Raw genomic sequence first — 12192 nt, 5'->3', positions numbered from 1 at the left:
TTTGTCAAAAACAAGAGCAGTAAAACTGTTAGCCTTGAGCCCTAGTAATCAAGTGAAATCATGTGAGTGTTTAAGTGGGAGGGGGAGAGGGATTTTTACTTCCCTGCTCAATATTTTTTAAGTGATTTTAAAATGCAAGGAAGTTATTAGACATCAGAACCTTATTTATTTTATTGTAGTTACACAGTAGACTCACCTAAAATTTTACGTTTATCCCCCACGAAGTCAGGACTCTAGCTAGGCCGCGAGAATCCCATAATTAATGATTTGTAGCGACTGGTTGTAGTCAGGATACGCGAGTCTGATTTTTAAGGCGAAGCCTAAAGGTACGACTGCTATATGAGATCCGAGTGTCTTCTCTGCTGTTGACTAAAATGTTGAGGATCTCCAGATGGAGGGCAGCCCCCCGGGATGCCTCACCTGAGACAGCCCCTAAATCGCCCAGCTCGTGATTCACCTCAGGAGTTACAAGGCGCTATCAGCAAGAGGACGGTTCTGTGATTTCCAGAAACTGCTGGGTTTCTCTTCTGTATGAATCGAGGCTCAGCTTTGCCTCCCTCTTGTCTTTCCTTCCTCGTGGGCTTCTGCACAGAGGTTCTGCACTCATTTCCAGGTCCCAGCAGCCCCGAGTGTCCCTGGGACCATGGCCTGTGTACGTGCAGGGCATGGGGGCCTCGCCGTGGTGCATTCTGACCAACAGTGGGCCAGGGGTGGCACTGGACACACCCTCGCCTGACCTGTCTTGTGCTTTGCTTTGGCCTCAGTGGTCGGAGGACGTGTGTGCGGCCCACCTCACCCAGCGGGACGGGTACCAGGCGACGACACAGGGCCAGCTGAAGGAACAGCTCTACCAGGAAATCATCCACTACTTCGACAAAGGCAAGGTAAAAAAAAAAAAAAAAAAAAAAAAAAAAAAAAAGACTTTTTTTTTTTTCCTCTGCTTTCCTTTTTATGTGTACCTTCCTACAGCACATGTCTTGTAACATAGGATGTTTGTGGAATCGGACACTTGTCACAGACTGTGTATTGGAAGGTTTTATGCATGGTCCACCTGCTGGGACTTCTAAGTAGAAATCCTAGCCCAAAACCCTGCAGTTCTTCCCTTTGCAGAGGCTCTGCAAGTAAGGACTAAAAAGCACAAGTGTTTTGCTTGTCCTGCCGGAGAGCACTGTGGCTGGAACCTTGATATGGAAAAGCTTCTGGGCACGTAGAACGAATGGATTCCTTTCACAGTTTGTGTTTTTCTGTGAGCGCTGAAAAATGAATCCTGTGGTAAGACCCATAGTGCTCCGTTTTGGTGGATTCTAGATTAAGTGGCTCCCACAAATTATTTATTTCTTGGACTTCTGTGAAAAGGAAACATGCCATCATTTTTCCCAGCCAGTAACAGATCTCATTAGCGTAGTTTGTGATTCACATAAGCCGTAACTATTTGGGGGAGAGAAAAAGGTACCTGAACTTTGGAAGTTTTGAAAATCTGCCACCAAAGGGACGTTGGAGCTCATTCTGGGACTTCCTTAGGATTCTGAACTCCTCTTGGTTACCTGCTTTTCTTTCCTCACTCGGGGGAAGGTAACCAGAGACTCCATGGAGGTACCATGTGTGTCTCCTAGGGCTCCTATAGGAAAGCACTACCAACTGAGTGGCCTTAAATGACAGCAGTGGGTTCTGTCACCGTCCTGGAGGCTCTCAGTCTGACGCAAATGTGTTGGCAGGGCCGTGCTCTCTGTGTGAGGATGACGTAAGGGAGAATCTGTTCCGTGCCTTCCTCTTAGTTCCTGGGGCTGCTAGCCACCCTCAGCGCCCCAAGCTCCGCCTCCGACAGCACATGGCACCCCCCCTGTATGTGTCGCCGTGTCCAGATTACCCTCTTCCAGGCCCACCAGTCTTTGGATTTACCGCCCAGTCCAGTGTGACCTCCTCTTCACTGATCACATCCAAGGGCTCTATTTCCAAATAAGGTCACATTCACAGAAACCAGGGATTAAGACTTCAACCTATGTTTGGAGGGAGGGAGCGGGGGGAGGCAGGACACATAAAATTCTACCCACAACAGCACTTAGAGCACAAAAGGATGCTGGCCACCTCTTTTCGTGGCTGTCGATACAGACCAAACCCTGCTGAAAAGATAATGTGTGTTGTATTCATTCCCTACTGTCCTTCACATAGACAAAAAATCAAACTATTCGGAATAGCATGGAGATCGCCCAGAGGCCACTTGGAAATGTTCTGTTGGATTATGCCTAGTCCTGCAGTGGAACAGAATATATTTCTTCGTGGCAACGAGATGCTTTCGTAATTAAGGCTGATTACTAAAATTTTATTAGTTCAGCTGGGGGAACCCTGTTTCTCAGCAAAGTCCTAGAAGAAATGAGGCTGATTCAGCCATTCCTTACCCTGATGACTTCCTGGCTTGCTGTCTCCTGGCCTTGCCTTGGAGTGGGCAGAGCAGGAGAGGGACCTGGGGGAGCCGAATGTCATCGGGGCTGAAGGAATGTGTGCCTTTGCTCATGACCATTCTGGGCTCTCACAGTTTCGATGCCTCCTCTGACAGCGTCGGCCCTGAGACTTCCTCCTGTCACCCCTATTCCCTCCCTCACACCCTGTATTCCGGCCACATCACCCAAATGTGGGGGGGCTCACACACACCAGCCCGGCCTGCCTCTGCCTGGTGGCTTCTGCTTCTCCTGCTCTTGGCTGTTTTCTTCTCATCTCAGCTTGAATGTCATCTCTCCTCTGACCCCACGGTGTCTCTCCTCCTCCACAGCACTCTACAGTTTGCAGCGGTAAGTTTGTGCGTGTAGGTTGTCAGCAGCTCTATCAATAGGCCGTCCGTGCCAAGAACATAGCCGCACATTTTCTTCCCACCGTGTGTCTAATTCTCAAAATGATTGGCATGTAACCCGGTGGGCTTTTGTTGGAGAAACCAGTGAAAGAGTGAATGGATACTCAGCAGTTAAGAGTGACTCCTGACAGTGGGAAATGCTCATTTATCGCAGGTCCGTGGCCTGCAATAAATAATAAATCAAAGAACAGAGTCCTTTTCATTTCTAGCAAAGGCAGGCTCGTATGGAAAGGGGAAAGAAAAGAATATGCTCAGTTTAGAGTAGAGTGGTTCTCAACCAGGACCCTCCCGGAGACATTTGAGGTTGGCGTGACTGGGAGAGAAGACAGCCCTCGCCCTGGTGGATGAAGGTCAGGGAACTGCTGAGCATCCTGGGACGTACAGACAGTCATACGACAAAGAATTCTCCAGCCCAAAATGTCAGTATTACCAAGGTTGAGACATCCTGGTTTTGAAAAAGCTCAAGGGACAAAAGATTAGAGGCAGGAAGAGAAGCAGGCAGAGGGAGCGCTCTCGTGTGGTCCTGTTTTCGAAGGAGACATGGAGATGGTTATGGGAAAGTGACCAGTTGGCTTTCCTGGAGTCCGGAAGACAGTGCTTGTTAATCACAGTGTACGAGGGTTGTCTCCACAGTAGCTTTTAGACTTGTCTTGGCAAAACAGATTGAAAAGCACTTTCTGAGGATTTGTTACTTTTCCACCAGAGTGTCAGAGAACCAAAGCCCCCTCATTTGTCGGAAGCTCACTTGGAGAGTGAGCACAGGTGAGGGAGAAAGTTCATCAGATGAGATCTGAAGTACCCGAGTGATTAGCTTCAAGGCACAAAAACTTAGTCTGACGTCAACAAGCATGACATTTCCTGGGAAGAAGAGAACAGAAGGAAGCAATTACTCATCGCCTCCATCAGTCCCGGTGGATAGGAATATGCTAGAGTTTCAGCCACCCAAAGTCTCAGTGGCTCTGGGCCACCCAGGAGTGTTTTTCACTCATGCCACATGTGTGTCCTGCTGTCCCAGAGCCCAGAAGGGCACAGGTTTCACTACAAAGAAACACAGCCATGAAGGGACGGTGAGTTGCAAGTCTGGGCCTTGCACACCCTTGTCCAGAAATGACCCACGTGTTTCTGCTCATGCCATTGGCTAAAGCAAGTCACAGGACCACAGTGGGCCCCGGGGATGGAAGTTCCCAGAAGGAGGGGCAGACGTGAAGCACCTCCCCCTCTGAGGACGTAGAAGTAGACATGTGAGTCGGGCTTCTAACGGGGGCCTCTCAGGGCCCATGGAGATTACCCCAGTAGGTGTATGTTTTAGAAAAGGTGATATACACACAAGTCCCCCAGCTAGTACAGCTCCCCACAACTGGACTTGTGAAAATGGAGAGATCTCACAGAACCTGGTGTTGGGCTTTGATCGCCATTTCTCCATAGGTCAATTTCCTTCTTCCATCAGGGCAGGGCTGGGCATGGCATGCACAGCAGGAGAAAGTGGGCTCCTGTTCCCTGTGCCTAGGACCCTGGAAACTGCCCAGCCGGGGAGGGAGGGAGGTAGGAGGTCACAGAGGGGATCTGATTTGGGCATTTTGTGCCAGATCACTTTCATGTGGACATGGGTGTCCCTGCCAGGTGCAGGCCTGTGCAGGACTTGAGAAAAAGAACGTCCTCTGTGCCTTTTCGGAACACAGTGGAGTAAGACAAGTGGCTGTGCTCATTGCTGCAGATCACCAAAGCTGATTTTGGGAGAGCCTCGATGTACACGTCTCTGTTTGCAGATTGCAGTCATCTTGGGGGGAGCCTATCTCACAGTGGCTCTTGGGTGATGGATGGCAAGTGTTCTCGGCAATGGGAACTTGAGAAGGGCCTCAGTTAATGCGGGGGACCCCTGAGCAGGTGCCCTGCGGAAGCTGGTGCTTAGGTAGTGCTGTGGGACTGTAACCTGAGCATTCTGATCCTAGAGTCACAAGGGGCATGTGGTCATTGGCACCTGAACATAGTCATTGGCATCTGAAGTGTGGCCAGTCCAAACCAAGACGGGCTGTCAGCATCTAATACACGCGGGATTTTTAAGACTGAGTGTAAAATAGAGAACATTGTTCAGAGCTGAGCTGTTTGTGCCAGCAATTCACACGGTCAAGTCCTAATCTCGAGGACCTCTGTCTATGAAAGAGTTGACAAAGCAAAGTGAGGTCACTGGGATGGGCCCTGATCCAATCAGACCCGTGCACTTCTAAGAAGAGATTAGGACACAGACACACAGTAAGGACCCTGTGAGGGCAGAGTGAGAAGAGGTGCCTGTACACGCCAAGGACAGAGGCCTCCCAAGAAACCATCCAGCCGGGGGCTTGGTCTTGGGCATGCAGCCTCCAGAACTCTGAGGGGATAAGTGAAGGGCAGATATCCAGTCCATGTACCTTCTTGCGGCCACTAGAGCGACTCATGCCAGCATCAAGTATCTCACTAATTTCTGTGTTCTGATTACGTGCCAGAATGGTAATGTTGTAGGTAAATTTTACTAAAATGAATTCCACTTTTTAAAATGTGGCTACTAGTAATTGACATGACATACTTCCTGTGCATCATGTTTCTATCGGACGGTGCTGATCTGAGCCAAAGACTCTGAGTGTCTAGACCCTGGTCCTGCTGGCACATCCGTCCACCTGCTGGTGTGAAGGGAGGGTTTGTCCTTCACCCTCCGGGGCCGTCTCAGGCAGCTGGGACTGCTTCTCTGCCTGTTGGCACTCGTGCTGAGTGGATATTCGAAAAACTAGACAGTATCTAAGAGAATTAGAACATGGGGACCAAAGCCAAGAAATAATAGAACTTATGTCAGAACGGAAAGGGAAAGCATGATAACTAGCATCAAAATTAGATTTTTTTTTTCTTGTGACCCAATGTCTTTTCTACAATTTGGGGGGAAAAAAACCTGTCAGGAGTGTGGGAGTTATTCACGTCAGGAAATTTGAGGGGATGCGTGAGTCAGAGACTCTTTTATGGCAGAGGATTCTTGGAAGGGAAAACACGGGGCAAATGTTAGGAAAGGAAAGAGGCAGAAACAGAGCTGTGAATGAAGATAAACCATGAGAAACCAAGAAAAACTAACATAGCTTTGTTGGAGCAAGAGGCAGCTTTCTGGTGCTCATTTTATTTTATTTTTAAAATGGAGCATTATGCCCCTCAGGTATGTTCTCTTTCCTGCTTTGACCAAAATCAGTTATAATCTCATTCTCAGGTTCCAAGCTCTGAAGGAGGAGTCCTGTTCTCTCATTGTGATTTGCGTATTTAAGTGCCTTTGGGAATGACAGCCCCTGACCGATGCACTCTGATCCCTTCACTGGCTGGGCCAGGATCCTACCTGAGGCCCCGCTGAGCCCTTCCAGTCTTTGGACAGAGAAGGTCCTTCTAGAGCCAGCTCATCCACAGTCCTCTTTGCATGAGCTCTCTCTTCCCGGCGTCTAGTCCCAGGGGCCTGCCCCCCTCTCCCTGCCACTCTTCCCCGGGGGCCACCACACTTCATGAAACATACAGTAAAGTGTGTGGCCACAGCATCTAGCATGGCTTGAAGCACTTCAAAGATTCCCATGCCCCCGGGGCCCCCCACCTCCTCCTTCAAGCCTCTCTCTACCCACAACATCTGGCCTTTGTCGAGAAAAGGTCAGATGCTCTTTGATTCCTAACCGCCTGGACTTGCCATGGTCTTCCCTGGGTGTGGAAGGTCCCTTGTCACCTGCTGTTGTGTTCCCACGCTCTCTCCATGTTGGACCCTCCCTGCCCCCATCATCCATGAAGATGTCTCCTAGGCACCCTTTGCCCTGGCCTTAGAACTATTTCTATGTCTCCTGTCTCCATGCTTTGAATATCTCATTCTTTTCAGCCCCCTGAGCGCCCGGGGATCTTGGTAAAGTGCAGACTGGGATTCAGTAGGTCTTGGGTGGGGCCCGAGGCTGCATATTTCTAAGCAGCTCCTGGTAATGACAAGGGAGCAGGTCCAGGGACCACCTCAGTCACCAGGCCCTGCTTTGGCTGAAGCTCCTTGAGCTTCTGTGTCCCTCTCAGGGAGACCGGGTCTTCATAGAAACTGGACACTCGGGTGAAAAACGTTTTTAGTAAGCTTTACTTTTGAGAGCAGTTTCGGGTTCACAACAGAATTGAATGGGTAGTGCAGGGAGTTCCCCTCCCCCTCCCCCCACCCCTACCCTGACACAGGCGCTGCTCCACCAGCATCAGCGCTGCCATTCTGGCTCGTCCTTTACTGAGTGGAGCACCTTCCAGCCGGCACTTGAGCAAAGACTCGGGAGGGCACCGTCACTCAGACCTACCACAAAGTGCCTTCTGTTGGGCACCTTTGTCTCCTCTGTGTGGTCTTGCTTCCTGGCTCAGACTCTGAGTCCCTGAGAGATCTAAGGGGGCAGATCTCTGAGCTCACTTCTGCAGTGTGTGAGCTCTGGGGGGGCTGGGAACGCTTCCCCAGCCCCCTTTCCCAAGCCTGATGCTTGCTGGTTCTCCAGCACCACGTTCACTGCAGAGCCTACAGATCAGACAAAGATCATCTTGCAACACCTGAGCCGCTTTTCCTTCCTGGATTCTGTGCATCTTCTAGAAACGGCAGTTCTCGGTCAGGATGGCTGCGGGGGCTCCTCAGTGAGTGAGCAAGACCGGGAGGGCGTCCGGGGCGGGCCACGCCCTCTGATTTCATTGCTGACCCAGGTTCCATCCCCAACGCCGTGATCTGCGCGATCGCGGGACGCAGGATCATTTAAATCACAAGCATTTGGTGTGATCTCACATTTATTTCATCTTAAGGAGAAAACATTACAGCTCTGATTTAAAAACATATATCCGGGTAAGGGGACCTCACGGCATCGTTGGATTTAAAGGCTGGGGATCACGAAATTCTAAAATGGAAACTCAGTAGGGCCTCAGTCTGGCAAAAGTATGACTCAGTTAAAGCTTCATCGATGCAGGCTGTCACCATGTGGCCGGATCCCTGGGTAATTAAGGAAGTCTTCATTATGTCCTTAATGTATGGAAACTTTACGCATTCCAGAGCTCATTTGCACTGTTAAATTTATTCATCTTCCCAAGGGACACAGGGACAGAATCCAAGGCAGGGACGTCCCTCAAACACCTTGGCGGGCAGTGAAGGAGTGGGCGCCCGTGGAAGGCGTCCCAGGGGCTGCGGGGACAGCGGAGGACAAGGGACCAGGCTTGGAGTACATTAAAACTTTCTCTGCCTTTGTGCTCTGAACACTGGAACGCTGAATGGATTTTCTGCTGCTTAATACCGGACACTCCGGCTTTTGAATTATGTCCTGTTATCTTTCCGTGTTTCTTCCACACGAAGTCATTCTTCTATTTTTGCCTTTCTATCGTTTTAAAAAGTTTTGAATGTCTTTCAGCCAAGCTCTTGGGCTTTTCATCTTTTTCTCTGTCTCCAAAAAACGTCATTTCCATCTGTTGCCCCTTTCATTCTCTTGCAGTTCTTCCTTCCTGGGCTAATAACCACTCCTCGCTCCTTCTCCATTCTGTTCTTACCACCCGTTTGAGCATCCCCCTGAAAGCCTGCTGTCGGGTTTCATCCTGGCAGACGGGTGTTCTTTCGCGAACACGCGCTGCATTGTCTGCCTTATTGTGTTTGGTTGAGGCCTAGTAATTTTCAATAAAGCCCTTAATCCAAGTGCTTCGCTGAAAATTACCAGGCTTCTCTATGGAGGATGAGGCAAAAATAGCAGCCGCGCTACCAGGAGAGCGGCGTCGGAGTGCGGGAGTCCGCAGTAAGCCGCGTTAAGCCACCTCGGAAACTGGGAAGCAGCCCGGCGGCGCCTGGAGAGGGAGCAGGACTGCTGGCCGGCGTGCGGGGCGAGGCTCCGACTCTGCTTCCAGCCGCAGCTCCGTTTCCTTTTCCCTTAAAATAACCTCGCCTCGACAAAGTTCCCACTTTGCCTTGTGCCCAAGTCAAAAATGAGGCATCGCGCGTCTTCCTGTGAACTAAAAATAGGGATTTGGGGAGCCAGTGTCTGCATTTGGTGAAATGAGTCCATTTCTTCTTGAAGTCTTTGGGGTGAAGTTTTCCCATCCTATGAGTTTCCCTTGTAAAGCGCTGCGGCGATTGCGGGAATTCAGGCACAGGCAGAGACACCGTCTTCCTGGGTTGCTCTCAGCATCCCCAGATGTTTGGGTGTCTGGGTATTTGCCAGCATCTGTTCAGTTAGGGAGAATCTGACCTGCTAATGTGTTCCCAGAGATCACATTGATACTTATTTGCTCCTGTAAAAAAGGAATAAATTTGTCTTTTTATCAAAGCATGAGCAAAATCAGTGCTTAGAGTCTGTAACCACACTACTCCCCACGGTCTGCAGGGTCCCTAACAGGTGTTCCATGGCCAGGGCTGGAATGACGGAGGCCTGCCTCCAGGGGGGCTAGTCCACCCCCGGGCTTGTGTGCAAGCAGATACGTAAAACCTTCCTCTGGTCTGTCATGCTGGTGGGTTCTGGGTGTACCAGTCTAACAGGTGTGGGAGTGACTGCTTCTTTTAGGGAGAAAGGAAAGCCTTCCTGGAGGAGGTGACACACAGATTGGCTCCTGAGGAAGGAGATAAAGTTTGCCTGGCGATGGCTGGGAGAAGCAGAAATGGTAAGGAGTGGGAGTCGTGCTAGCTCACGGAGGGCTCCCGGGCCATCTTGCTTTTCTGGGGATGCCAAGGAATGTGTCTACAGGCTGGGGGGGTGAGGGGTCCCAAGACACACGGATGTAGGAGACTTGAGAGCCACTTAGCCCTTGGCCTCGTACGTCTCCTGAGGATTGGATTTACTGCATCAGGCACAAGGAGCCCTTGAGATCACATGAGAAGAGGCAGCGGTGACTTCCTTTTCCTCTTGCCCAGCAGAGGAGGGCGGTGTTGCTGGGGGCGTGAGGGGTGGAGACCTGCGGGGAGGCCAGAGCAGCTGTGCAGGCCTGGGATGCGGGGGCCCCAGGCAAAGTGGCCGGCAGCAGGGATCACAAAAGGGAGGGGACGTCTCCAGAGACTTGAAGTCAGCTGATCACGGAGTGCCTCTTAAATAGGCCGATGTCAGAAGAGCAAATGCTGGAGGAGCCAGGGTGCCCGGCACAGCCCAGCAGCCTGAGGCAGAGCGAGGGCCGGTATCCTCACCAGGCTACGCAGTCGGAAGGGGCGCTCCAGCTAAGCCCAGTGAGGTTTGACTTCCCACGAAACAGTTAAAGCCATTCCGAGGGACAAGGCTCCGTTCCTGGCACATGTTCACTCTCTTTTCCGAGTAGTTGACTCTCCAGCAAGCAGTTCCCCGGCTCTGTGATGCCCCGTCACCGTCCACACATCCCTGGTGTGCCCTCCCCCACTGGTCTCTGTCCCTGTATGCTCTGCTTCCGTCCTTTTGGAGGGATGGGCTCTCCATGCCCCTATCCTGTGCCCCGGAGCCCCTCGCCTGTCCCTGGACGTCAGGCCAGCCTGTCTGTCCATGTTTTGCTCTCTGTAGGCTAATAATACATATTTGCCTACATCCGTGCCCTTGTTTCTCCCAACTTAAGTTCTCTCTCTTTCTGACTCCTCTCTCCAGCGACTGTCCGTCTCCTCCTTCCCGCACTGTTCCTCAAAGAGCTCTCTGTCCTCACTTCTGTCCCTCTCCCTGTTCTCTGGAGCCCGCTCCCATCATAGATGCCCAGTAACTCCCCGCGGAACGAAGCAGCATCCCTTCTTTGCTGCCTGACGTAGGCTTTTCTCTTGCAGGACTGCAGATGTCCTGGCCAGAAGAAAAACCGCAAAACCTCTATGTTATAAAGATATCTTTCCTTCCTCGCTTTTCCTTTCAGGGCGTTAAAAGCTGAGCAGATAGTTTCCTGTTCTGACAGGTCTTCCCTTCGGGGAGAAACAGGCCAGGTTCATGACCGTGACTTAGATGGACAGTGATTCCTTGAGTACCTGACTGCTCAGAGGGGCAGGGTTTATTGTTGATGTGGTTTGAGAACCTTGTCATCGAGGCTCCCTGAGCCCAGCCCAAGTCCCAGGTCCCCCTGGCTTCCTGCCCCATCTGATCAGCTTTCTCAGGTGCTGACTCTGTCTCTGCGCCCTCAAGAGGAGGACAATATTATGACTGCCCGATCGGGCAGCTCTGAGCTGCAGACCACAGAGACAGTGCACCTGCTGGGCTGGGAAGGGGGAGCCTGACCCTGTCCCTGAGAAATGTCTTTGGAAAAATGTGGCTCCCTTGATTTGATCAGCCGACGCCAGGTAAAAACACCAGGACCCAGGATAGGGCTTGGCTCAGGAAAGCAAGAGGCCTAGAGAGAGGGTGAGGCCTGCAGGGTCTCTGTTTTTTCAGCTGAGCCACAGCCCTTGGAGTCACGTGACCCTTCTCATGACACATTTTCTCTGGGACTCCCTCCCCTCCTGCTAGAGGGACTGGAAAGAGACTGACGCACAGGCTCCTGGACCTGCTTACTGTTTCTGGGCTGCCTCGCTTCCCTCTGTGCTGCGGGACCTCAGCTGGAGTTCTGGATTCTTCCAGGCCATAGCACCTTCATCCATTCAGACATGAGAGACCTACATGGGATGGGAAATCCAGAGGTTGCTGAATAGGAGTCTTCCCCCAACAATTGCCTGGAGAAACAGCTGACTTGCAGAGGAACGGCTGAAACCTGGCATCCCATAACACGTCTTCACTGAGGACTCCTAGGGGGCTCAGTTGGTTAAGCATCTGCCTTTGGCCCAGGTCATGATGCCACGCCCACGGTCGCAGAATCAAGGCCCACGTCGGCTCCATGCTTATCAAGGAGTCTGCTTCTCCCTCCCTCTGCCTCTGCTCATGTGCTTTTTCTCTTTCTCAAATAAATAAATAAACAAATAAAATCTGAAAACAAAACAAAACAAAAAGCGTCTTCACCAGTGAGTCACTTAGACTAGTAAGTGAATTAAACTAGCATTGTCCGCGCGGTCCAGCGAGTCAGCGCCAGCCCGAATTATCAGAAAGGGCCGGTTGTCCCGGCTGGCGTCTTCTCTCTCGTCTGCCACGGCTCCTTGGTCCAGGGAGGTCAGTGTTGTTCTGCCCGAGTGGCTCACCATCAACTGAGTCGTTCTCCATAGGAAATCCGTAGCTGTTCTGTTCTCTACAGCCACTGCTGTCTGGGAATTAAGGGAAGAGTTTCATCAGAGGAAGAATAAAAAAAGAGTTTCGGGCGCCAGGTGGCTCATTCGGTTGAACATCCACCTCTTGGTTTTGACTCAGGTCATGATCTCAGGGTCATGAGATCCAGGCCCGCAAGGAGCCTGGTGTCTGCTTGAGATTCTCTCTCCCTGCCCCTCCCACTTGTGCGCGCTCTCTCTCTCAAATAAATAAATCTTT

At 51.2% G+C, this 12192-nt stretch overlaps 1 protein-coding gene across 2 annotated transcripts in view; it reads left to right on the top strand.

Annotated features, from left to right (window-relative positions):
- The window catches only part of DOCK1 (dedicator of cytokinesis 1), a 497269-nt gene that overhangs the window by 444639 nt on the left and 40438 nt on the right, over window positions 1–12192 (top strand). For both annotated transcript variants that reach the window (XM_045068856.1, XM_045068857.1), the window contains exon 38: window positions 765–884. In XM_045068856.1, the coding sequence (XP_044924791.1) occupies window positions 765–884 (120 nt within the window). The remainder of the gene's footprint in view (window positions 1–764; window positions 885–12192) is intronic.

Source organism: Mustela putorius, unplaced genomic scaffold (assembly GCF_011764305.1).
Source record: "Mustela putorius furo isolate JIRA1106 unplaced genomic scaffold, ASM1176430v1.1 tig00003909_pilon_pilon_pilon, whole genome shotgun sequence".
NCBI classification, from domain to species: domain Eukaryota; kingdom Metazoa; phylum Chordata; class Mammalia; order Carnivora; family Mustelidae; genus Mustela; species Mustela putorius.
The sequence above is the reverse complement of the archived record's forward strand: the minus strand, read 5'-3'. Positions and strand labels throughout refer to the sequence as shown.